Source organism: Drosophila rhopaloa, unplaced genomic scaffold, assembly GCF_018152115.1.
Source record: "Drosophila rhopaloa isolate 14029-0021.01 unplaced genomic scaffold, ASM1815211v1 contig_178, whole genome shotgun sequence".
Classification (NCBI taxonomy): Eukaryota; Metazoa; Arthropoda; class Insecta; order Diptera; family Drosophilidae; genus Drosophila; species Drosophila rhopaloa.
This window is the reverse complement of record NW_025335059.1, coordinates 7,470,232-7,494,669: the sequence shown is the minus strand read 5'-3', so window position 1 is coordinate 7,494,669 and position 24,438 is coordinate 7,470,232. Positions and strand designations below refer to the sequence as shown.

The 24,438-nt window shown below is 41.3% G+C and overlaps 5 protein-coding genes across 16 annotated transcripts in view; 3 read left to right on the top strand and 2 right to left on the bottom strand.

The window, feature by feature from the left end:
* The window catches only part of LOC108045736 (tubby-related protein 4), a 30,268-nt gene extending 29,423 nt beyond the window's left edge, over positions 1-845 (top strand). For all 4 annotated transcript variants that reach the window (XM_044459136.1, XM_044459135.1, XM_044459133.1 and 1 more), the window contains exon 11: positions 21-845. In XM_044459136.1, the coding sequence (XP_044315071.1) occupies positions 21-137 (117 nt within the window). In that variant the 3' untranslated portion in view covers positions 138-845. The remainder of the gene's footprint in view (positions 1-20) is intronic.
* Positions 846-971: 126 nt separating this feature from the next.
* Positions 972-2,300, bottom strand: LOC108045740 (probable enoyl-CoA hydratase). The gene is made up of 2 exons (XM_017125144.2): positions 1,243-2,300; positions 972-1,178 (listed from the first exon to the last, which is right to left on the bottom strand). Exons 1-2 carry the CDS (start codon positions 2,105-2,107, stop codon positions 1,072-1,074), a joined length of 972 nt encoding a protein of 323 aa, XP_016980633.1. The 5' UTR covers positions 2,108-2,300; the 3' UTR covers positions 972-1,071.
* Positions 2,301-2,386: 86 nt separating this feature from the next.
* On the top strand, positions 2,387-4,915 carry LOC108045741 (ras-related C3 botulinum toxin substrate 1). Of its 3 annotated transcripts, none has more exons than XM_017125147.2 (5): positions 2,387-2,420; positions 3,635-3,790; positions 3,859-4,091; positions 4,155-4,315; positions 4,377-4,915. In XM_017125147.2, exons 2-5 carry the CDS (start codon positions 3,675-3,677, stop codon positions 4,452-4,454), a joined length of 588 nt encoding a protein of 195 aa, XP_016980636.1. In that variant the 5' UTR covers positions 2,387-2,420; positions 3,635-3,674; the 3' UTR covers positions 4,455-4,915. The 3 variants fall into 3 exon arrangements, with proteins under 3 accessions (XP_016980636.1, XP_016980634.1, XP_016980635.1); XM_017125145.2 differs by lacking the exon at positions 2,387-2,420 and adding an exon at positions 2,427-2,654; XM_017125146.2 differs by lacking the exon at positions 2,387-2,420 and adding an exon at positions 2,427-2,663.
* A 683-nt stretch (positions 4,916-5,598) lies between these two features.
* Positions 5,599-23,960, bottom strand: LOC108045738 (microtubule-associated protein tau). 7 transcript variants are annotated; one of them, XM_017125139.2, is made up of 8 exons: positions 23,334-23,959; positions 13,457-13,500; positions 12,218-12,407; positions 11,498-11,700; positions 10,686-10,871; positions 9,917-9,934; positions 9,362-9,520; positions 6,348-7,159 (listed from the first exon to the last, which is right to left on the bottom strand). In XM_017125139.2, exons 1-8 carry the CDS (start codon positions 23,548-23,550, stop codon positions 7,100-7,102), a joined length of 1,077 nt encoding a protein of 358 aa, XP_016980628.1. In that variant the 5' UTR covers positions 23,551-23,959; the 3' UTR covers positions 6,348-7,099. The 7 variants fall into 7 exon arrangements, with proteins under 7 accessions (XP_016980632.1, XP_016980628.1, XP_016980629.1 ...); XM_017125137.2 differs by lacking the exon at positions 6,348-7,159 and adding an exon at positions 7,166-8,546 and having other exon boundaries at positions 23,334-23,960; XM_017125143.2 differs by lacking the exons at positions 6,348-7,159; positions 9,917-9,934 and adding an exon at positions 5,599-6,026 and having other exon boundaries at positions 23,334-23,960.
* LOC108045742 (40S ribosomal protein S10b) lies at positions 19,326-20,170 on the top strand. Its single transcript, XM_017125149.1, has one exon. The coding sequence runs from the start codon at positions 19,417-19,419 to the stop codon at positions 19,897-19,899; it is 483 nt and encodes a 160-aa protein (XP_016980638.1). The 5' UTR covers positions 19,326-19,416; the 3' UTR covers positions 19,900-20,170.
* Positions 23,961-24,438: the final 478 nt, after the last annotated feature.

The window sequence follows — 24,438 nt, the reverse complement described above, 5'->3', positions numbered from 1 at the left end:
TATCTTAACCCCACAAACAGGTTATGCAATTTGGGCGTATTGATGGCAACGCCTACACATTGGATTTCCAGTATCCTTTCTCCGCCCTCCAGGCCTTTGCCGTGGCCCTGGCCAATGTGACCCAGCGCCTTAAGTAATCGAGAATCGAGGGATCAGATATCGTATTGCATCGCATCTTTGACGTGCATGGCTCTTCAGAAATATCGCCAGCTAATTGCAGCAATTGCTTTTTTGGCCTACGCTATATATATTTTTTATACCAAATACGGGGGGACGGACGATTAGCTAAAATTGCTTTATCATTTGTATATATTGTATATGTATTGTGGTCTTTAGGTTTCCGAATACCGTACTTTAGTGATTATGTATGTGAACACGTACCACCACTTGATTGAAGGTTTTGCCATGTGCAGCACAATGAAATACGAGTGCGAGCACATGGGTGTGCAAACTCACAGTCCGATCCATTTTTGTGCAATATTTGTATGACAAATTTTTTGGATTAAGTGTAGCCGAGTGTAAATGCTAGACGTAGACGATGATGTACCATGTATTTTAAATCAAACTACTATAACACGATTAACGATCAGTCGGTTTTTAACACTAGTTTGTACAAGAGCAGCCTTTTTTGCATAGAGCTTCGTTTCTCGCTTTACTCGATTTAAGTGCAATAACTCTTTTCGTTAACTCCTAGACTCTAAGACATATTGGCGAAACCAGCAAACCGCTTGGCCCAGCACTCGAAAAATTCATTGTAAGTAAATGGACAAGTCCGATTACTTGATGCTAGCATATTTTTTATATGTGTAAACTAATTGTGAATGTTGAATCGATCGACAGCAAATAATACAGAACTTTGTGCTTTTCCTCTCAACTTTCGGTAGTTAGGCTTAATTTCAAGGAAAATTCGTTATTGTAATTGTTGTGAATATTGAAATAAGCACGAGTCGTAAACGATTTAGGCGGTCAACTACATAAATCATTAAGTAAATGTATTTTACGTGAATAAAGGCTTTCGTTTTATAAATAACAATCAAGTATTGCAACTAAACTAAGTCAAAGGGTCCAATGTTATGTCTTTTTATTTTGCTTTTCAATCTCGATCTCTGCTTTCTCCCAATCTGGAATGCTTTTTTCCTTGATGTGCCACGAATCTGTTTTAGGGCCCTTTACCTCAGCTAATGGGTATTAAAATAATTAATACAAATATTAATTCAGGGGTCAGTATTAGACTCTACTCACAGTTCTTGAAACGCATTACTCCCTCCCGCATATCTTTTATCATTTCTGAAGTTACATTAATGATCTCATTGTAACTGGCCACATGGAAACCTGGTTTGTTGTAGGCATTGGCATTCTCCAGCAGCGCATTCCTGTCGTGCATCAAGGAAGCCATGGGAAACTTTGCAATCGAGAAGGCCAGATTGACTGCTTGTCCCAAAGCGGTGCCCGTAGCCACAACGCGGTTCACCAAGCCTATCCGCCGGGCTTCCCCGGCGTCGATGCGTCTTCCTGTTTCAATAATGTCCAGGGCGTTGGAATAACCAACTGCAGCGGCCAGACGCACAGTTCCTCCATCGCTTAGAGGTACTCCCAAGCGGCGATTGAAGAACCCCATCACGGCAGTGTCCTCCATCACCCGCAGATCACACATAAGAGCCAGTTCCACTCCTCCGGCAACACAAAATCCGCTGATGCCGCAGACGATTGGTTTCCGAAGGTGTCGCCTTGTTGGTCCAATAGAGCCCTCATGACGCAACAGGAAGTGGAGGCTGCCGCGCTGGGCCTCTGCCTCCAGTTCCTCCAAGTCATAGCCAGCCGAGAAGGAGCCACCTATGCCGTAGAGTACACCCACCGGGGAACTATCATCCGCCTCGAATTGACTGATGGCTTCGGATAATTGTGCCGCAGTATTTGCATCTATGGAGTTGCGCTGCTGCTCGCGATTTAGGCCTATCAGAGTTATGTGGGAGTCCTTCTCCACCAGCACTGTGCGGGCGGGCGTTGCACTTTGAGATTCATTTCTTATAGCGGACAAGAATAGTGATCTGCAACCCGAATTGGCTTGGTTTACACTCTGTAATAGCTTACAAACAAATCTGCTCATTACGCCGCCCAAAACAACAACAACATTGTGCAGCGGGTGGCAGGGGCGTAGCCCGGAGCATTTATAATAAGGGTACGCAGTTATCTATAGCAGTAGAATTAACCTTAAAATACAATTTATCCCAAAGCTAAATCTTATATTTATGTACAATTTCTATTAAAAATAAACTATCTTTTATAATTTTTATCATAATAAATCTACACCCATGCACTTAAGTGTTGTGTAACGTCACAATCGAGTTCTTTCGCGCGGTCTTTTCAAGCACTGCTTGTCAACCGTGAGAGAGCGAGAGAGACGCCGAGCTGTCAAAAAGGTGGGTGTGTGTTTGTGTGGAAACAAAAAGATAAAAAACTGCTCGAGAACGCAGCGTTTGTTCCCAAACATAAATTTATAAGTAAAAATCGCAAGGAAGCAGTGCAAATCAATTATTTGGCTGTGCCGCCTGAGCCGGCGCTCCGAAACAAAGCGCGATTAACGAAACGCACAGTGATATAAGCAAAGTACAAAACAGTCGCAGCCTGCCAGACAAAGGAAAAGGATAGAAGAGGTGAAAACGGTAAAACAATATATCCCCATCCGATATTGCCATAACAAAAGATTTTCCGAGGCCCCCGACCCCCTGGCCCATGCCACGCCCCTCGTTGCATGTGGCGCAACTTTAATTGAATCGGTTATGAGAACTTAATTGTGTCTATTTTCGGTCGGTTTTTGTGCGTCTGCCGGTGGCTTCCGCGTCACCACAACATTCGCCCGGCCCCGCCCACTGCGCCACTGGAGGGGCGGTCGCCATTTGGTCCGCTGTTCCCATTTATTTTTTGTTTTTTGTGCCGCAGTCTGTGTCGCCCATCATGAGCTATTTTTGAAAATTTTATTTGCGAAAACAAAGTGCCACCGCAACCGAAATGAGATTCTCGTTTTATTATGCTTTATGGGCCTGCCTGCGGTTGTTTTCTTTTTTGCGGCCGGGACACACCTTTTGAGAGCCCTGCCTTTGATCATCTCAAAGATATTCCACAGACCCTCGTAATTAACCTATATACAGTGAAACTTCCCTACCTCGAATATTCTAGAGCTTGTACCAAACTAACTGCTCACATTATTTGGCTACTAGATTTTATACCATTTCCTCCATTAGTTCAACTTGCATTAGTACGTTTTATTTTGAACTCTCTTTGTCCAGTTTTTTCTATTCCCAATAATGCTTTCAATCGCTGTATTTGAGCACCTAAAATGTGCATTATAGTACTTAATTATTAACAACGAACTTTAATTCTTTTTTAAATACCATTCAACTTAACTTTATGGTATCAACATTCCATTTATATTTGGTACTATTACTTGAGAATATGCCTGTCACTGACTTTACGCGGAAGACCATTGTTTTTATGGTGGATCAATTTGAGGAAGTTTGACTGTATACAAATGTGCGGTCAGTTGTGTCTGCCGAGTTTATTGCCTCGAGTAGAACTTAATTAATTGAATTAAGCTAGCGAAGACATTCATCTTCCATCTTATTTTTGCCCACAGCACACTCAGTATATAGCTTGCGGCACACTCAGCACTCACGATGTCAACCGGAAGGCCCATAAAATGTGTTGTCGTTGGCGACGGCACTGTCGGAAAGACCTGCATGCTAATCTCCTACACGACAGACTGCTTTCCCGGCGAATATGTGCCCACAGTGTGAGTATCTGTCTCCTTTCTTTCAAAACTTTGATCAATATCTAACTTTTATTATGTTATCTTCACAGCTTCGACAACTACTCGGCGCCCATGCAAGTGGACACAATACAGGTCTCGCTGGGACTCTGGGATACGGCGGGTCAAGAGGACTATGACCGCCTGAGACCGCTCTCCTACCCGCAGACAGACGTTTTCCTGATATGCTACAGCGTGGCGAGTCCCTCGTCCTTCGAGAACGTTACCTCGAAATGGTATCCGGAGATAAAGCACCACTGCCCCGACGCGCCCATCATTTTAGTTGGTAAGTTGCCAGCGACGTGAAGACACCGAAGGGGGTGTACATTTATTTTTGGTCTTATTGCAGGAACCAAAATCGATTTGCGCGAAGATCGAGAGACACTTAGCGGTCTGGCAGAGCAGGGACTGACGCCGCTAAAGCGGGAGCAGGGTCAGAAGCTGGCAAACAAAATACGCGCTGTGAAATACATGGAGTGCTCCGCCTTGACGCAGCGCGGCCTCAAGCCGGTAAGTCATCGCAGCTGGCACACCCACCTCTCACTAATTCCCCCACTCCGATTACATTTAGGTGTTCGAGGAAGCAGTGCGCGCGGTGCTCAGACCAGAGCCGCTAAAGCGACGCCAGCGAAAGTGTTTAGTTATGTAAATAAGGTAGCATGTTATTGGCTTTGACAGAGTAAAGAGATTCCTCGGAAGCGACACGTACACCGGCGCGGCGGCCGGCACACATAGACACCCAAGCAGCGCCCTCATCGACAAATCAATTACATATATTTATTTATAAAAGTTTCAAATTTCTCGTAATGCATCAAGCCCTAAACGGTCCCGATAGAAAACTCTGAAGCAACACTAGATACTGCCACTTGAATTCGTGTGAAATCTATCGTTGTTTTCAGAGTTTTTTCTTTCGAATCGTTGCGGTCTTTCAGCACACCATGAATCCCTCCCGTAAAAATTGATACCACATTGTTAACAAACTCGGAACCACAGAGAAATCATAAATCGAATGCAGCTACACATGTAGAAATCTAGTCAATTGAATCGAATGTATTGTACTAATAGTATCAAGCAAAAAATGAAAATTATAAGAACCACAGCCAACTCGCAGCTAAAAATTGGTTTCGCATATCACGAGCATCGATGCTTTTCCTAATTTCCCATTAAATGTATTATAGTTATGTAGCCATGAGCTAAAGCTTACCAAATCTGAAACCAGGCCAATTAACTTGACGACGAGCTCTTAGAGAAAGCCACTTTTACAATATTCAAGCATGCGCATTTTTTTTATTCTAACTCGACCCTCGAATCATAATCATAATCAATCGAAGCTCATTTGACAATTTCTTTTGAAATGAAATAACTGTTGTTTATTATTTTATAATGACTTATTTATTACCCTAACTTTAAAAACGAATTGTATAAACAACTTTTACGGCGTAGGTATAGCAAAAGGATTATGTAAATGGAAGGGTAACCAACTGCATTTAAATGTGACGCGACTCGAATAATCGAAGAAACAAGAATCAAAAACAAATACAAAACCTAAAGAACCCAAGAAAATCACACAATTTTTCAAAAACACGATGAGAACGAAGATAAAGTTGAGACGTAACGAAATCCCAGGACAATTTTTGTACTAAATATACATATATAAATAATTCTAACGCAAGTCTTATGTAAATGAAATGTAAACGAAGGCCGTTTGGCTCCAGAGATGTAGCAGCCGTAAAACTGATTTAATACTTACGAAAATATATACTGTAATTATTAAAAGAAACAAACCAGCTGTATTTTGTGCTTAACTTTGCCTCTCAGTTAGTCGTTTATTTTGTTGTAAATGCCACGTTTCGTTTTTCGGTTCTAAACAATCAACGGTTTGATAAAATGTATTCTGCGTATGTATTTTTTTAGAAGTGCGTGCCTAGATATCAACTTGTGCACAAATCTCTTAGTGCTTCGATTGGGTGACGTCTCGTGCAACTTGTGGAGCAGCTCCTTGGACTGCGGAAGGCAAGGAGGAGGTCATCTCAACTCAATACAGGCGGAATGGCTTTGTGTGGACGGCTTGACCGGGCTTCTTCTTGGGACCCGCACTCTTGGGACGCTTGGGCTCCGAGTTCAGCGAGGGCATGGACACGGAAAGGACCAGGCACTCCGCTGGCAGGGACATGGACGAGGTGAGTGTGGTGGCCCGCTGGATGCGCGGCGCCTTCCAATACTGCGGGGATGCGAAAAAGAGTTCTTAGCAATAAACGATTTAAATTTCCAATTAGGAGAGATGCAAAATAGTTGTCATAGCTCGATTGAGATGGAGACTTACAATTTGCTTGATCAAATTTATTTGTTTCGATTACCAATGCATCCAATGATGTAGAGGAGGATGTGTGCTCGTGCGTGGCTTTGTTGGAACGCTTGCGGCGTGGGCGTGGCTTGCCAAAATGAGATACTTAAGTATCTCCAAAATTTGGTTTTGTCTATCTCAATACCGATACGATAAGTGGCTGTTGAAATTCAAAAACTAAGTGCAACAACGCCAAGATTTGGTAAATGAAAAAACGTTTTTTTGTTTGTTTATTATGCTTAAATTTTGCCATTGTTCTTACATTTTGTAACAGGGTGTAAATAAATCGTGAGAATGATGCGTTTGACTAATAAGATACAAAGTAATAGTAAAAATATGCTTAATACGTGGATTTATCTGTTCGGTTCGATTCGGTTCTGTTTGGTTTCGTTTCGTTTTGTTTTGTTTGTCTAAAAAGTATCTAAACTGTTTACAAATCAATGGGTCGCATTATCTTAGTCGTTTAACATTTAGACGTCAATTGTAACATTTTCAACTAAGCACACAGTTTATTCGTACGATTCTTGTATAATTTGCTTAAATATTTAGATACTTTTATGTATATATATATTTATTTGTATGTATATATGTATGAAGTTCTGGTAATACATTGAGATATATAATTTATGTCTTGTATCTGATGATAAAGAGTGCATTGCTCAACTAGTCAAATATACTTTCGATCTGTATACCAAATACCGCTTCTATGTGGGGTGGTTGTGTAGATGTACGAGTATCTGCATCTCATTGCGTGCTTGCACCTCTATCGAATTGCTCTGATCATTTTTACTGGCTTGTGAGGGTGTGTGGGAATTATCGCTTAACTTTCGTTTTGCTTTGTGTTGATTTTGCTTAGATAGTACATTTCAAATTAGCTGGTTCAATGTTCATTTTTCACTTTCGAGCCTAGATTGCAAAGAAAGATTCAGCTCGACATGCATTTCGGGCATTTAGCTTTGTTGATTTAAATTTTCATCAGCACCAGAAGCCGTCATGGATGGTAGTGGACTCTGCGTTCAAGATAAAAATATAAACGTGAATGCGTATCGATTGCACAAATCATAAAAAAATCTAATAAAAAGGTAAACCATAAGCCTTGTTAGAGTTAGAGTCATGAGTTGGTTGGAATGCAGTGGAGTAAACGAGGGAGTCGCAAGCAAATGCCCATGAAACCGCTTCGGGGCTCTATATAGTTCGGTTTTTGGTATGGATGCAGGTGGTCTGGCAAATCAGCTTGGATCGTTACCAACGGTTCGGTTAGTCTATCACAGCACTGTTAAATATTTAGGTATCTATAACTATCTATATACGAAACGGACATATCTTAGAAGAACTCGCAACGCACATTAACTTACGGGGTTTGCTTGATCGAATCGAATCAAATTGGATCGGATTGAATCGAAATTTTCTATATAGGTTAAAACCGCATCGCATTCGGATTTCGAGTATATGATGTAGTAGTTATATAGTATTAGGCGATTAATAACTCTAATGGACGTAACGAGTATACGAATTTCGAATTTAATGCACTTAGTTTCGTATGACTAGCCTAATAAAAATTGTATATATATTCCTAAAATAAACGAAAGAGAGACATTAAGCACAGAAATGAAGAACATTTAATAAGTCATAATTAATTGTAATTTAAAATTGATGTGAGTATGGGGTCAATGTTTGAGTGGTTTTTGTTTTAGTGTGAGAGAGCAAAGCACTGTTGTTAGATGATTTAAATGCTGGGCAGCCTTTTGCTAAACCGTCCTCAGGGTCGGAATCTGGGGTTCGGGGTTTCTTTGAGCAATCGCGGATCAGTATATTGTTCAAAATTTGTACTATCCTAAGTAGTGTAAGGTTGTTGACCGTTTGCCATAAATAATACTTTGTTAAAGGATATTCGCTACATACTAAAGGAGTTAACAAACATTGGGCCCTCTGGGGGGCAGTACTGTCCTTGCCCATGAGCAGAAACCTAGGGTTAAGATGTGATTTTAATCCAATTTCATCCTTTTTTTTTGCGGAATTGCTCAGGGGCAGGACAGCTTACATCATCTATACACCTTCCAAGGGCTAACCATTGAAGAATGCATAAACATATATATCGGTTACAATTTAAAATAGAAACTCTTGCAAACTCATTCGAGATTTCCGGTTTGAGCTTTTCTTCTAGTTGAGTTCGGTTTGTGTTTAGTTTAGTTTGGTTTAGTTTAGTTTCTTTCTGTTAAGTCCTGCATCAGTTAAATCGTTTGGCTTTAGGTACAGTACAGTAGTTGATGGATGTCTTAGTTAAAGCTAGGGAGTTCATTTAAAAAGCGACTCAAATATATTGTTACACACACAGTCTGAGTTACAGAGACCGAATTCTAGATGGATCGTGGCAATCAAGCGCCCTTGAGCCGCAAACTACAATTAGCCGGCGGGGGTGGCAGAGAGCGAGCGAGGGGGGAACAGAGAAAGAAAGAGAAGAGAATAGTTTAGAGAATTGCGTGTAAAATCTTCAAACACTTCGGGAACACATGGATGGAAAGCGCTTTTGCCAATGAATCTCAGTTTGAGTTTGAAAGAAATTCATTTTTAAATGTAAAGTAAAGGTAATTAAACCAAGGAGACAACATAAATAAACAACTAAATCGAAGGAAACTAATACTCCAATGTGCAACAGTAGTCTCTAGCGGTATTAAATCACTTAAAAGTCATTTAAGTTGCTTAAAAACTCTAGAAACAAATGTGGCACACCCGAAAATAAAACATATTAAATGCCCGCCAATACTTTTCAAGACCTATGAGTGCCAAAATACTTTGTCCAAATGTTAGTTCTTATTAAATACAATTCCCCATTATCGGATTGATCTTTGGGTGGGAGTTCTCTGAAAGCGGTTTAGGGTGGTGGGTGGGTGGGTGTCTGTGGGTGGTTGGGTGTTGTGTGGGCCTTTTTGGGGGTGTGGTGCTTTGTTAGTTGCTGATTGTAAACCATAAAGTGTTAACCACAAATGCAACGCAATCAATTACAATTACGGATTACATAAAAATGAATTTCTCGGCGTAAACACAAAATGGGATATCAATAATATATAAATGTATATAAAATACTTGTATTGATTACTTTTAGTTGCTTTCGTAAGAAAATCATAGCTCTAATAATAAATAAGGGTTAAGGTTAAACTCTAGCTTTCATACGTATTACGTAACTACATTGAGCTTATGTACACGTAGTTTACCTGTGTTGGTGGTGTTGTCAGTGCAACAGAGTGTTCAACATTTTTCAAATAATCCTTATCATCGAAAATCTTCTTCTCACCGCCACCGGGCTTGTGCTTTACATTATCCAAAGAGCCAACTTTGCTTTGTGCCTTAATTTCTAGTTTTTGCGTTTGGATCTGAAAAGTAGCACCGGCACCGGCAACGTACAGAAATCAATTAGCAAGATCATATTTCAGATTCATTTTGGCAATGCAATGGGTAATTTCGATTAGGTTTTCGACTTTGCGGGTTGGTTATTATGGACACACGACAACAGCCAATGGAGGACACAACTGAAATTTGGAATTTTCACACACAGAAACAGCAGAGCACAGAACGTAACAAATGGATTACATTAAAGGTAAATCAATAAAGAATACGCTACAGAGTGTGGTGTATTGGGGATCTCAAAAATAGTGATGCTTAAGTGTTCCAAAAATACCAAAAAAAATAGGAAAAACATGAAGCATCTAGGGTTTCATACAAAAGCACACTTAATACACAGAGAAATAAGAGTTATCACGACTACTTACATCCTTGGGGTTGTTATCCTTCGAATTCGTTGTTTTAATGGTTTAGTTAAAAACAAAATACATTTTCCAAAATATTGTTTAAACATGTTTCGGTTCGTTAAAATAAGGATGGAAAAACAATAAGTTATTCTCAATTATTCAGAGTGGTTTTCGGTATGGTTAGGAACTAAACAGAATGCTCTCCTCGATATTGGATATTTACAATGCTGACCCCAAATCTAAGCTAGGTGAGTGGTTTTCGTTTTAGCACCTTGTTTCGGGAATATGTACATCTGGCGGGTGTTACCTACCCCGACTAAATCACTACTCCTCCTCATTATACAAATTCTGATCCAGGCGCTTGTCATTGGCGCAATGGCTGACTATTTTCGAGCCCTCGCCATAGATGATGTTCATCTTCCTATCGTAGTTCTGGAAAGTGGTTCAAGGTTTTGGTATTTGGGTGTTCTGGGTGTTAGTTGGTTTTAGTTTTGTTTTCTATAAACCTTCGCGAGGAGGTCAAACGTGACAGCATGCTGTTTAAAACTAAGAGAACATTGCAGTTCATGCACTGAGAGAAACAGATAGATAGGATAGATGCGGCCCATGCCCATGCCAGTTGGTAACTTAAGTGGAGCATCCAAAAACCAACAAAAGCCAACTGCAATCGGAAATCATACTTAACCGCTACAAAAATCAATATGTATATGAACTCGTTCTCGTCTCTGGGTCAAACTCAAACATGAAATCGGTTGGGGTGAGAGGTCACGAAAGTGGAGGGACTAAATACCTTGATATCACCGCCACCTGGCTGATGTTTCACGTTGGCCGTGGAGCCCACCTTCGGCTTGGCCTTGTCCTTGAAGTCCATCTTCAGGGTCTCGATCTTCTTGTCCCCGCCTCCTGGCTTGTGGGCGGCATTCTCCAACGAACCGATTTTCGACTTCGCATTCCACTGCAACTTTGTTGTAACTATCTACGGATTTGCAGTGTTTTTTTGGTTTTGTTTGGTTTTTTTGTTTTGGTGGTAATTGGTGGTGCGAGTGTGTGCGGATTCGATGGTCGTAAGTTGTAAATAGATACAAGGTAGGTAAACGATTATAAGCCAAAGTCAAAATCGATCGGATGGGATGATAGCTCCGCGTCAATGTCAGAGTCACACCCAACTCTGGCACATCCAGTGCGGATACGGATGGGTTTGGAATACGCTACATAAGGCAACCGAATTATGCTGCTAAGTGTCGCTGCGGATTGGTAATTGCATTTCCTACAACAACAGATACGAGATACAAGATACAAGATACCGTGCTGCCGATTGCCCATCTATAATGGGCATATAAATCTCAAATCGCAAATCGACCGTGAAATTGCATTTTAGTTTTGCCAATACGTTACTTTACTTTACGCGACTATACTTTACGTTTCTTTGGTTAGAGAGCTTTTCTCTGTATTCTTAAAAGCCGTTTGTAGATGAGAGAAATTTACAAAGATTTATGAGAGAGTCATGTCCTGGGATAGCCCAGAAAATATGCTTTAAATGGATACACCGGTCCCACCCATGGATTAAGCCGCTAACTTCAAGGTGGACAATCCCGAACATACCTTCTTCTCGCCGCCCTTTGGCATGTACTTGTCGTTCTTGGCCTCGATGCGCGGTGCCGCCTTGATGTCGATCTTCTTGGACTCGATTTTCACATGGCCACCACCCGGCTTATAGGTGGCATTGTCCAGGGATCCGATTTTGGAGCGCACAGCCTTCAGATTGGGCGAAGGCGCATGGCCGACTTGTACCTTGTTCATTGGAACTGATGGCGCAAAAGAAAAACATGTGTTATATGTCTTGAAATTAGAAAGATACATATCTGGAAAAACATCCTAAATTAATTTCCTATTGTAAACAATATAATATAATATACAATATTATAATATCTATGTCTTTGGAACATTGCTTCGATTTTGATTAAATTTTTGACTCATGAAAATGATTTTGTTTTGAAGTTAACTTTTTATAAATTATATTTTGAAGAGTTCCATAAAAATTAGTGAGTATTTTAATATTAAGTACAGCTTTACAATTCCGAGTATTATTTTAAACAATTAAGAACTAAATAAAGATGTTCATTGAATTATTTTTAAACCTAATTAATTATTTGTAATTACTTGAAAGACGTTTGAGTGTTTTGAAAAACATGAAATTATTTAATTCCTACTTTTCTCACGCTTTCTATATATCAGTAATTTATAGGGTATCAAAGTTGTAACTTTTTTTTATTGTTTTTAAATATAGATAGAATTTATAGTTTATATTCAAAGTTATCTTACCTTTCTTGGCTGGCTCGGGTTCTGGGGTCTTGAGGAGCAAGCGATTCTTGGAGGCGCTGCGCGACTTGGGGGCTGACTTGTTCGAGGGCGTGGCACTCGGTGGACGCGACGTGCCCGACTTGTCCGGCTTCGATGAGGTCGATGTGGGCGTCTTCACCGGTGAACTGGGCGAAATGGGTCCGTTGCGATCCTGCCAAGAAGAGCAATCACAGAAGGTGCTTTAAAAAACTGATGAATCTGCAGATGAACTCGATGCGAATTACTAGCAAGTAGGTCGAATCGGCCATTATGACGAGATGCATCCTGGTTGTGGCTGTGGTGACGCGGTTTATTAACTATTAACTATTAACTATTTACGACCCGCTCTCAACACTCCCGGGCTTTCCGGAGCTGTCAACGTAATGCCAATGGCATTTATGGCTGGCTGGCCGTACGCCTGCCGATGTCGATGTCGATGTCTCGGTACGAAGGACTTATAGTTTATGCATTGTTTTATCGATTGTCGCCGCTTCGTGTCGTTTTTGCATATGGATGGGTATTTATAGAGACAACAACTCCGGCTCAGTCAGAGATATATGTGTGCTATGATTTACCCCCGAAATTCCCGCCCCGATTCCCCCAAAACCATTTCGTGTTTGGCACTTATCTGTGCACAGATATCACCAGGCATATAAATCGCTTTTTGTGTGTATTTCTTTTGTGGGTTTTGGCAATATTTGCCTCTTTCTTTCGGGGAGTTTTTTTACTCGCACCTGTGAAGCTCACGTACTGCATATATATACATATATATATATATAGGAAAAGTGTGTTATCCCTCTGTTTGTTCGACTTTTGTCGCACTTTCTGCGGGTTTTTCCGACGCGCCAACTGCCGTCTGCCAACACAAAACTTAGTCTGAACTTTGGCGTCTGCACACGAACACACGGGCCAACTTGGGAACTGAACGACGGAACTGTCGCAGACTATGCTCTATATGCTATATGGTCTCTAATGGAGCGTGCAGCTTGTAGCTCGCAGCTCGCAGCTCGTAGATCGCAGCTCACCCGCTGGCTGCCACGGCCTTTTACAGATATTTATGATTTGAGAACCCAACGCAGCGGCAGGCAGACAGAGACGGTCAACGGAATTAAATTAATTTGTTGCCAGTTCCAGTTAATTTCCTCTCAATTAACGGAGACGCAGCGGTAGTAACAATTTATGGCTAACTAGTTAACTAGTTCAAAGCCGAACTAAACTCACCTTCTCCTGAGTGGACTCATCAACGCCGCTGTCATTGTCACCCTCTGAAATAAATTGATGGGAAACAAATTAGTTACAGATCAAATTTGGTATTGAAATGACTACTTCATTTTTCGAAAATATTTACAAATTTGCATATTCAACATGAAGATAGTCTTAAGGTCTTGGAATTTCATTAATAAAATTTACTAATACATATTTTAGTACTTTCTGTAAAAATGAGAATATAATTACATTTTGGGTGATATTGAATGAATTGGTAAGGAACAAATCTGATTTCTGAATTCCGAAGATGTTTTGAAATGCTTTCGTTACAAAATCGATAAAAAACCTATGCATAATTTTGTTAGGTAGAAGTTCACCAAATATAAATATTTTATATAAATAATCATTTTAAGTAATACTTCAATAGTCTATTAGGTCTAAATGTTATTGTAAAATCTAGGATATTCTTTAAAATAATATACATAGCAATCAAGCTTATTTAAATCTTCAAAATATAGGATGAATTAGGAAGAATCAACTGGGTTTTGAGTAAACTTAAAATGTATATTTCATTAGATAACAAACCCTCAAATGGCTTTACTAATGGTAGCTATTTCAAACTGAGTCTTACTAAATCCGGGTCCCTTTCGGGCATCTCCCGCCGGCGGGCTCGACTCGAAAGGTGGCTCAACATCCTCCAGGAGAGGCTCGCCCATGGGATCTGGCCTCTGGTTGAAGGCCTTGACCGGGGTGACCGCTGGACCCATGACCACGTCATCGTCGTCATCGTTGTTGTGTGCCGAAAGTGGGCGTAGTTGCTGCGGTGGTTGTGGCTGTTGCATGTGTGGCTGCTGCTGCAGTTGTTGTGGTGGTTGTTGCTGTTGCGGTTGCATGGCCGGCTGGTTGAAGGGCGGTCGGAAGGGGGCCTGAAGCGGTTGACCCGGCGGCGGGCGGGCAAAAGTGGGTGGCGGCGGTCGCGTCATATTCTGCGGTGGCCGAGCACCTGGTGGCATTCCTGGTGCCCCAGCTGGATTCCAGGGAAATCCACCCGGTGGCCTTGGTGGCCCCTGTCCCGGAGGACTCAGGGGTCCTCCAGAGTTGGGCAGACGAGCCTGCTGCATGTTCAGTTGCGGTGGCATTCCTGGTCGCATCGGCGGACCCATCAGCAGATTGCTCTTGCTGTCTGTGGTGCGCAGTGGTGGTGGCCTGGCCCCCATATTCGGTGGCATGGGTGGACGTGGTCCCATCCCGACCATCGGCCTGGCTCCTGCGAACGGAGGACGCGGCTGTGGTGGTCCCACGGCAGGACGCATCTGCGGTGGCAAGACAAAGTTCTGTGGTGGTGGTGGTCGCACATACTCGGGATTGGGTTTACTCTGGAGCAGGGGATTATGTGAGATGGTGGGTCTGGAATTGCTGCGTGAGAAAGTGCGATCTTTGGGTGGTGGTGGTGGTGCATTATAGCCGGTGGTGCTGTACTCAGTACGCTGCTGCCTCTCGTACAAAGAGCTATTGCTGGAGTAATCTGCAGCTGGCTGGGATCTCAATTGCTGTTGCTGGTTGCGATTTATAGACGACTGCTCATCTCTGGCTGCCTCGTAGGAAGGTCCTGTATTGGCCAGATACTCTGGACTCTGCTGAGTTCTTAACTGCTGCCTAGAACGATCAGAATCTGAACCATAGGAAGCACTATCTAAAGTGGAATAATCAGTGTTTGGCTGAGTTCTTGGCTGTTGTCTGTTGCGTTCCACAGATGAATCAGCGGCGTCATAGGATCTTAACTGCTGTTTTGGGCGATCTACGGATTCCGATTCTAAACCATAATTAGAGCGATCTGCAGGAGGATACTCTGACTTGAACTAACCATGGTGCTGCTGTTGCTGCACGGGGTAATCCTGTGGAGAAACCACCTCCTGGGAAAGCTCCTGGCTCGATCGCTCCTTTGCAGTGCCGTACATCCTGGAGCTAGAACTTCTCGCCTGCGGTGTCGGTGCAGAAATGTGCAAGTGTCGGGTAACCCAATACGTGGCAGGGCTCGAGAGCCAGCTTTTGGTGGCCAATGCCACATATACATATTCCACCAGCTCCTGCTGCCCCGCCAAACTGGCCCATATCATTTGCATATGTATGGCCATATATCGCTGTTTGTGGGGGTGCCAAGTGCTCGTGTATCAGTATCCTCGGTACAGACGTATCAATATAGTTCCCATTGAGTGGGTGCTTTCAAATTTGATGGCTCTTTCTGCATTTGTTTACATTTTATTGTTTTGGTTTTGGTATTCTCGGTTTTTTTGGCTTTCGGGCGGCGGCGGTGGCGTTGGCGGTCTTTGGTTACCATTAGGGAATTTTGTCATGAAATTCGGTTGCCAGTTGTAACATGATCCAAATTGTTTTTGTGGCTTATTGATTCAACAAAAGTTTCGGCAGTTCTAAGGCCCAAAATCGACGGGCCACAAGAAATCGCTGTTTGATTTGTTTCGCAAAGGGTTTCGCTCGCTTTGATATTTCCTACTGACAATGATGTATATGCAAGGTCGACGGCATAATACACCCATTAACATGGCCGATTTATTCAAATTATGCTCGTAAATCATTTGTGCATGGGCAATTTTGTGCTTTGAGTGCAGCTCCAGAATAAATGTGTAGGTACTTGAACCACAACTCACCGCATCGGTATCACTCATATCAGAGTGGCTTACTGCTCGAATGTGGACTGTGGACTGGTTTTGGTTCTGGTTCTCGGCACTGCCTGGCAATTAACTTTATGCAGTCCCGTCAGAAGAAAAAAAAAACCAAAAGAGCCGAAAACTTTTGCATTTAGTTTTGGTGTGTTACATTTGACGGGGCGAATCGATAAAATTGCACTGGAAGGACTCTTTAAACTGCTGCTGGAGGAGCTGTAACCTCAGCACGTGCCACACCCGATTGGCAACTAAAGACCCAACTGCAACTTGTGTCGAGTCAGAGTCGGAATCGCCAACTTCCTGGCAGAGAAAAAAAATAGCGAAAAGAAATAAAAGGAGGCCTGGCAGAAGCAGCAACTGCAAATTAGGGCCACAATGATTTGTGATTTACCGCGGCTGACATAAACCGAAATTCCACACAATGTTCATGTCAACCGCAACAACGACAACTGTCATTTGTGGCCAAATGGTCTTGGCCAAATTGATTATCATTGGTAGTGGTTGGTCGGATGGTTGGCAGTTGGAAGTCAACAGTTGCACGGGCACAGGTGCAATACATAAACCACAAAAGTTTCCTAAGCGCTCCTGCTGCCGCTTTTCAATTAGATTCACCCTCTATGCCAACCGGGCTGAAACCAGAAATATTTTGTTAACAAAAGTTGGTCCTTCGGCAATTGAATTTCCCGTTTGCCTGCCACTGCAGTAGCGATTTTTATCACACATACAGACCACTATCAATTGTTGCAGTTGGCCATAAAACAAGCGCCATGCAATTGTATCGATTTTCCTAGCCAGAGGGCAATAACTTGGCCACTTGTACAGTCTGAGAAGGCTAATGCACTTTGCACTTTGCGTTTGCGTTTGCATTTGCCTCGAGGATGTGTGGGGGGATTTTACCTATGAAACCAGCCACGCACTCTGGACAATGTGTGCCTTAAATGTTATTTTATTTTTATATTTCCTATTATTTGTTATAGTTTATTATTTGGCTTATTTATTTAACTATAGTTCACTTCGCGACGTCAGCTCTGGACTGCGTTGTGTTTGGCGCGAGTGTTAAAACTCGACTGCTTTTATTTGCTTTGAAAAATTTCGAATTACAATACTTAGAATTTGTTTTGATACGCCAACTTGGACTGGCGGAGCGTAGCTGCTCGTAAACTTCTCGGGGCGCATAAACAGAATGTGTCCTTGCGCAGTTCAAAGAGCAGGATATTTTCGTTGGAGCAGCACGTCGCCTGGCTTATTCTATTGACATACAAATTTATTAGTGGGGCGCCGGGGAAAAATGCAAATTCAACACGCCAGCAATGAGAAAATAAGGGGGGGCCCCGATTTTATATGCAGATTTCATTTGACTTGATTAATTTAATGGGCACTGGGGGAGGCATTTGGACGCGCATTTGTGCAATTCCTCGGCGGTAATCCTTTTGCTAACGGCAATGGGGCACACACATACGAGTCTGGGGAACTTGCACCGCTTGCCACGCACTGCAAATATTTATTATGGCCTTCCCATTATCCAGGTGTTGTTGTCATAGGTTCCCCTAATTGTTGTCTATTTACAAGCAGCCAGCACGCAAGATTCCAGCGTAAACATAAAAGTGAGCCAGCGACGGATCCCAACTGACATGAGGGTGGCTAAGGATAAATCCTCAGACAGTGTAGTCTTTGGCTAATGTCTGCCTAGTTCTTTACCCTAATTCGATTGTCAAGGTTATGGGGGGTTACTTTTGCTCTGGCTGCCTAGGTTAGGTTGATTTTTCAGGGGCTTATACATACAGTTCCCATGGATTTTTATAAATACTTAACATACCAATTGGTAAAGCCATTTTGAGTTTATTACACACGAAATTGTATTGCATTAATATGCAGACAAACCTGGAAAAAGAGAAAATATTTGATTTTAATTACTGAGAACATGTAGAAAAAAAATTTTAATTAATTTTAAATTCTAAAAAATTACAAGGAATACAAAAAGTGTTTAGATGAGTAGTTTTTTAATGTGATTAAAAATTATAATTTTTCCCATTGTTAATTTTAAACGTAACGAATTTGTATTTTATTTCAAACGAATTCGCCCCAAAATATTACCAATTCGCCGCTTGGTTGCTGTATAAACTAAGCTTATACAAAAACCCCGATTAAGTAAATGCTACAACCGTTGATTGGCAGCACTGTTTGCAATTGTCGCCCTGCAGTTTATTTTGAAATTACAATTTGATTATTATTAAATTACTTAATAAATCAAATTCGAATGTTTGTTTTCTGATCATCATTCAAAGCTAAAATCTGGAACACTTAAAAATCAGATAAAAAGCTTGGTAAGCACATTTAAATTGTATAAGAAGCGGTGTTTCAATAAACAACCCCAAATTGGATTTACTGAACATTTTAATTAGTAAGAAATTACTAAAATGTTATGCAAAATTGAGTGCATTTAAACGGAAACTCACGCAAAGCAAGGTCGAATGCTTTTGTTGTTACTTTTCAATTGAGGGTTGCTTTGCCACCCCCAAATTGCTTTCGTTTTCCTTTCTTGCCGGCGTTTGTTTAGCTTTTTTTGGGGGATGCAGCCGGTCGGGGTGAGCTCACGTTGTATCCATCGGCATGCCTTCCTTTTGGTTGGCTTCCTTTGGTCAATTTGTGTCTGCGCTCCGCTCATTGATTATTCTATTCAGCATTCCTGCGGGGGAGGAATTCCTCATGTGGTTGCTGATGGCCGAACTGCGCATGTTTGGCCAGAATATCCTGCGACGCAAAAGATGAATCACAGTTCACAGGAGTGTCATGGCATAAAACGCAGTTCATCAAGCAAGGTGCAGGGATACACAGGAAAAAATATGCTATTCTGATAACATTTTCCAAAAGGGTTATAGCAAACAGATTGTAATCTCAAAAGTATCCTATCTTAATTAAAGATTTATTAGTTATAATTGTCAGTGTTGATAAGCCATCTAGATTTGTAATTTATCTTATTTATAGTAAATAAAAATATATAGTATATATAGTTTATTTCCCTAGCTTGTCAATAGTTTTGAAACAGCTGATGGTTTCCAATTTGTGTTTTCTAATTGAACTATTAATAAAGTTTAAATCTAGTGTTAAGAATCGATTAAACACGATAAGAGCTTCTTACAAGGAAGTTTCCAACACTCTTTAAGGCTTTCAGAAATATATTGTAAGTAAGACCGGTCACATTAACTCGTGTAACTTTCTTTTACTTTTGAGATTTTATCGAGATAAGTTCGATTCTTCGCAATTATTTGATTCTAATCAAGCAAGTCCAGCATGTTCATTCCAAAGGCCAATCGTGTCGCCATCTACGAGTACCTCTTTAAGGAGGGCGTAATCGTGGCCAAGAAGGACCATCGCGTCCAAAAGCACCCCAATCTGGAGTCGATCCCAAATCTGCAAGTCATCAAGACGATGCAGTCACTGCATTCACGTGGCCTGGTGAAGGAGCAGTTCGCATGGAGGCACTACTACTGGTGCCTGACCAACGAGGGAATCGAGGAGCTGCGCAGCTACTTGCACCTGCCCCCCGAGATTGTGCCCTCCACGCTGACGCGTCCTGCCCGTTCCGAAACAGTGCGTCCACGTACGGGAGCTGGAGGACCTCGAGGATTCGGAGGTGGAGCCAAGACCGACGAGGACCGCTCCAACTATAGGCGCAATCCTGGCGACGGCGGATTGGACAAGAAAGGCGACGTGGGACCCGGAGCAAGTGACGTCGAATTCCGCGGTGGCTTTGGACGCGCATCTCGCTACTAAAGCATTTGCTGACCTCCAGTTTTATTGATGATAAATAAAACGATGTTGAACTACTACTACAAACTTCCCTTCAGAACAGCATAAAGCAAACTCTCTCTATTTTATGTTATTAATCAAAAAGCTATATTTTATAGCTAATATTTCAAGTCGATCTGCAGGATCCGCAATTTCAATTGTTGTTAATGATTCCAGAATTCAAAAATGCATTCAAAAATTTATTTGTTTTGAAAAACTTTCACAAAAATAAATAAATAAGCTTGAATACAAGGCATCTAATACCTTTAAAAATTTTTAACTAAAAATGTATAAAATTAAATTTGATCATCTAATAGAATAGAGTGGTAAGTATACTTGGAAATATAAAGAAAGCTATAAAAAAAACATTCTAGAAGCAATATGAAAGCATACAAATTATGGTTTCCAGTTTATTATGTTAGTAGCAACTTGAATACAAAACTTTTTCTCCCCACAGAGAGGACTTATCAATTAATCAAGAGCCTAATTTATGTCTGCGTTGACTAGGACCTCTGGTGGTTCGTATTTCGTGTCGAACATGGCTGTATTTATGGCCGGGCTGGTTGGCTTGTTGTTGGGTAAGTTAAACATTTGTATTTTTGACGCACTTCGATTATTGATTGGCTTCCACAAAATGTGGCAATTGTTGTCAGTGCGGCAGCAGCACGCACGATATGTCAGCCAAAACGGGCTGGTGCCCCAAACATGGACATGGCTACAACTTCAACCAGAACAACAAATTATGCGGCGTCTGCCCAAAGAGGTATTAGCCATTGGGATGGGTTTATCAGATGGGGATTGGTATTGGGATTGGGTAACCCGCCCAACTGAAGACACCCCAACTGGCGAAAGTGCACAAATGTGTGTCCATAAAATCGTGGAAAATCGGGCAAGTAAAACGAAATCAAAGCAGGTCCCCCGAGTTTATTGAACTGGAATTGGAAGTGCCAACTCTACAAGGGGGCGATGTTCGCGCCGAAGCCATTTGACAACTCTTTTGTGGCTTTAATTAGAGGGTAACACGGACCGAAAGGGATTTGCATGTCGCGTGTCTAGCGACACTTCGTTCGCGGGAAAACAATTAAGCAAACACCCAGTCAGCAGAAGCAGTCCTCAGGAGCTTTATTAATTTTTTGTTGCCAACTTTATTGATCAAACTTTTTATTTTGTAATTAATTAATCAAGCCCAAACTATGCCGCATTTCTAGAGATGCATCCAGCAGATATACAATGCATTAATATGCCAAAGGCCCAGGCACAATAACAACTTAATGAACGTTCATTGTGCGCCATGTGAATGCTAATCGTCGTTGCACCTAGTCGACAAATTAGCCATAAGGCAAGCTTCTCGATTGGTAAATAGGTACAAATTCTCAAATCGATTTACCGACTAATTAATTAATCATAAAGACCATATGGGCAGGCCATGCGTATCCCAAAGTCACAAAATCAAAACCCAAAATCCACATTCGTCTTGCTTGAATAGTTTTGTTTTAAGGCGCGACGCACAAATATGGTTCCAAATATTCGGTAATTGTTTCTCAAAGCGGAAACCTTAACAATTAGCAGAGTTTTTTAAAGCTTTCCGTTAAGACAAAAAGGTATCTACGAAAAACTAGCGCACGTCCCCAATAGAAAAAAGAAAAGAAAAAAAAAACAGAGAGAAGAAAACTTGGAGGGAAAATCAATTGCAGCGCCAAATGCAAATGAGAAACGAAACTGTCGCTCAGCTGGCAGCGTTTTGTGATAATTGAAAAGCCACTGTGAAATAGGTGACAGAAATTGCAACGAATCTTGGCTATTTATAAAATCGGTGAGCGCACTAAAAGCAAAGAGATTGGTTTGCTTTCAATGGAGCACCATTGCGTCACACGAAGAATATTAATATTAGAAAATATATGATTGATAAAGAAAGTGCAAAGCCTTTTCCACCTGCCTATCAACACAAAACACGAGCTAGTGCCATTTATAATCAAGATTAAATAGAGCGGGTGACTTCATGTGGATGAGAGCTCTGATAGTAATCAACAACTATATTTTTACTTTTATTGTACGAGCTAAACAAAACCTATAGCAGCGCCGCATTGTTATTGTTTTTATTTAGCAGAGCCGGTTTGCTCTTGACTTGAACACTTGATTTAATCATCACCCGAGGCTGGGGTGTATCTTTTTCGCTGCACACATATCATACTGCCCTAATGAAGTCAACTGTTTTAGTGAAATGCTGAAATGGAACCAAGTCGTTTGGGGGATACCCTGACTGATAGGAAATATGATATAGAATTTAACTGGGTGCTTTTTGTGAATATTGCAAAGCTGAACGACCCAAAATTGAAGGTACACACGGCTTGATTTAAAACGAGGTCAGCTGCAAAATAACCACAACAGCAGCGCACTCAGAAAATAAACCTCTACAGACTATTTTGTATTAACGAAGAAAAAACAATTTTGACAAACAAGAAATATTTTATAAATGTCACAAATTTGTGAAAAAATGAAAATCTTCTTGATTTATTTAAATAAATTATTTATTTACACTTATTACAAGAAAGTAAGAATATACTTTTATCTTCGCTTCAGAAACTTGTGTTCGAACTCAGCGACTGAAATAAATAAATATGAACTTTTTTAACACTTTTAGTAAATGGTAAACGAACTTTCTTCGAGAGTACTTAAGAACAATAAAAATGTTATTAAATTAAATAATATACAATATCTTATGTAAATTTGCCACTCCTCTTAAAAAGCCTATACAAAAAATGGTGAATTTTTGTAATGTCAGGGATTATCTTTTTTTGAGTGCAGTTGCCGCATCAGCACGAGCTCGAGTTGCTGATAACTTTTATCGCAGTCGGCTATATCTATATCTATATCTGTATCTGTATCCGATAGATACACACTGGTACCTAGACAATGCAGTGGTCTGGACTGAAGGCACCGGGCATTAAGCGCAATTAAAAGCTGCACTCGGCCGCCGTGTGGGTGGTGGCTTGCCACAGTTGCAGGTCATTAAACCGAGTGAAGAGCGCTGGTGGCACAATGAAGCCACATCCACATCCACATCCTGCCGGCAGTCGAGTCCTCTTCAGACAGGCCCAAAAGCCGAAAACTTGCGGGTCTAAGCTGTTGTTCAAACAGATCAAACGGAGAACACCGAAACAGCCAAATCTATTTGCATAATGTGGCGGGCATGACGTGAGTCGCGACTCTGCATGTCCCTTTGGCATAACCATCAATGATGTCCTGGGGAGTGCCGGCACTACAATTTTCCTAATTGAGCCATCGCCAATGCAGGCGTGCCTTGAACTTTCCTAATTGATTTTCTAAGATACACACCCGGCGTATGCGTAATGCGCTGTGAAGTCACTTTTACTTGGTAAGTAATGGTATATACATAGTATGTGGTAACTCCCCCTTACCTTTTTGATCCTGATTAGCCCTCGCAGTTGCAGGCTTCTGTTGTTGTTGTTGTTGTTGCTGTTGCGGTGGTTGTTGTTGCTGCTGCTGTGGTGGTGGTGCTGCTGCTACGGCTGCTTCCTGTTGCAACTGCTGGTGGGGCAGCGGTGGGTGAGGATGGGATTCGCCTAGTGCTGGCACAGCATCCAGCAGGGAGCTTTTCTCCAGGACATCCGCCATATTGAAAGTCGAGCGAGTGTGTGTGAGTGCGTGTATCTGTGTGTACCGTACCGTTTCTGTATTTGTTGCACTCACGGGAAATCTCAAAGGATCTGTCGGTATTTTCTTGTGTGTGTATCTTTGGGCTAGTCCTTTTCACTTTTGCACTTTGCACTCAGCGTTTTGGCTGCCGTTCTATTGGATTATTTACCCCAAAAGCAGAGCGTTGAAAAATGCTTGCGAATAATATATATAACAATATTTATATTTCAACTTTGTTGTGCACTCGCGCTCACTCACTTCACTGGCACTCGGCTAATTTATTTGAATTTTTGCTAGTGCAAATTTTGTAAAACGACGAGACAGCACCCGCTCGGTCGGCTGTTTTGTATCTTTTGGGTTTGTTATCTCGTTTTCAACTGATTTTCATTCCTAACTAACGTTCGCAGGCGGCGCGCGCCGTTGAGCTTTTTCCGGTCACGAGCTTATTTAGTACACGGTATTTGGGGGTGGCATTGGATTTTTATATACATAGTTTTTAAAATATAAAGAAAGAGTGTAGCTCTTATTGCGGAATTTTTTAATATGTAAATTTTGGTTTATTTTAAAAGAGGTATTATTACTTTAATATCCGTAAACTTTTGATTTGCTAAACTAATCCATATATTTTTCTCAATGTATCTGAATGGTTTGTGTACCAACTACATAAGTTCAGTTTGAGGCGAAAATATATAATGGTTGCGACATTAACTGCAAAGTGCTTTCATGTATTTTACGATTGGTTTTATAGAAACTTTTTAGATGTATATGCTATACTTTCAGTATTTGTTCAGAAAAAACCGATTTAAAAATAACATGCATATACCTGTATGTGATTCATAAAAAATAATTTGTGTATTTGAAAAACCA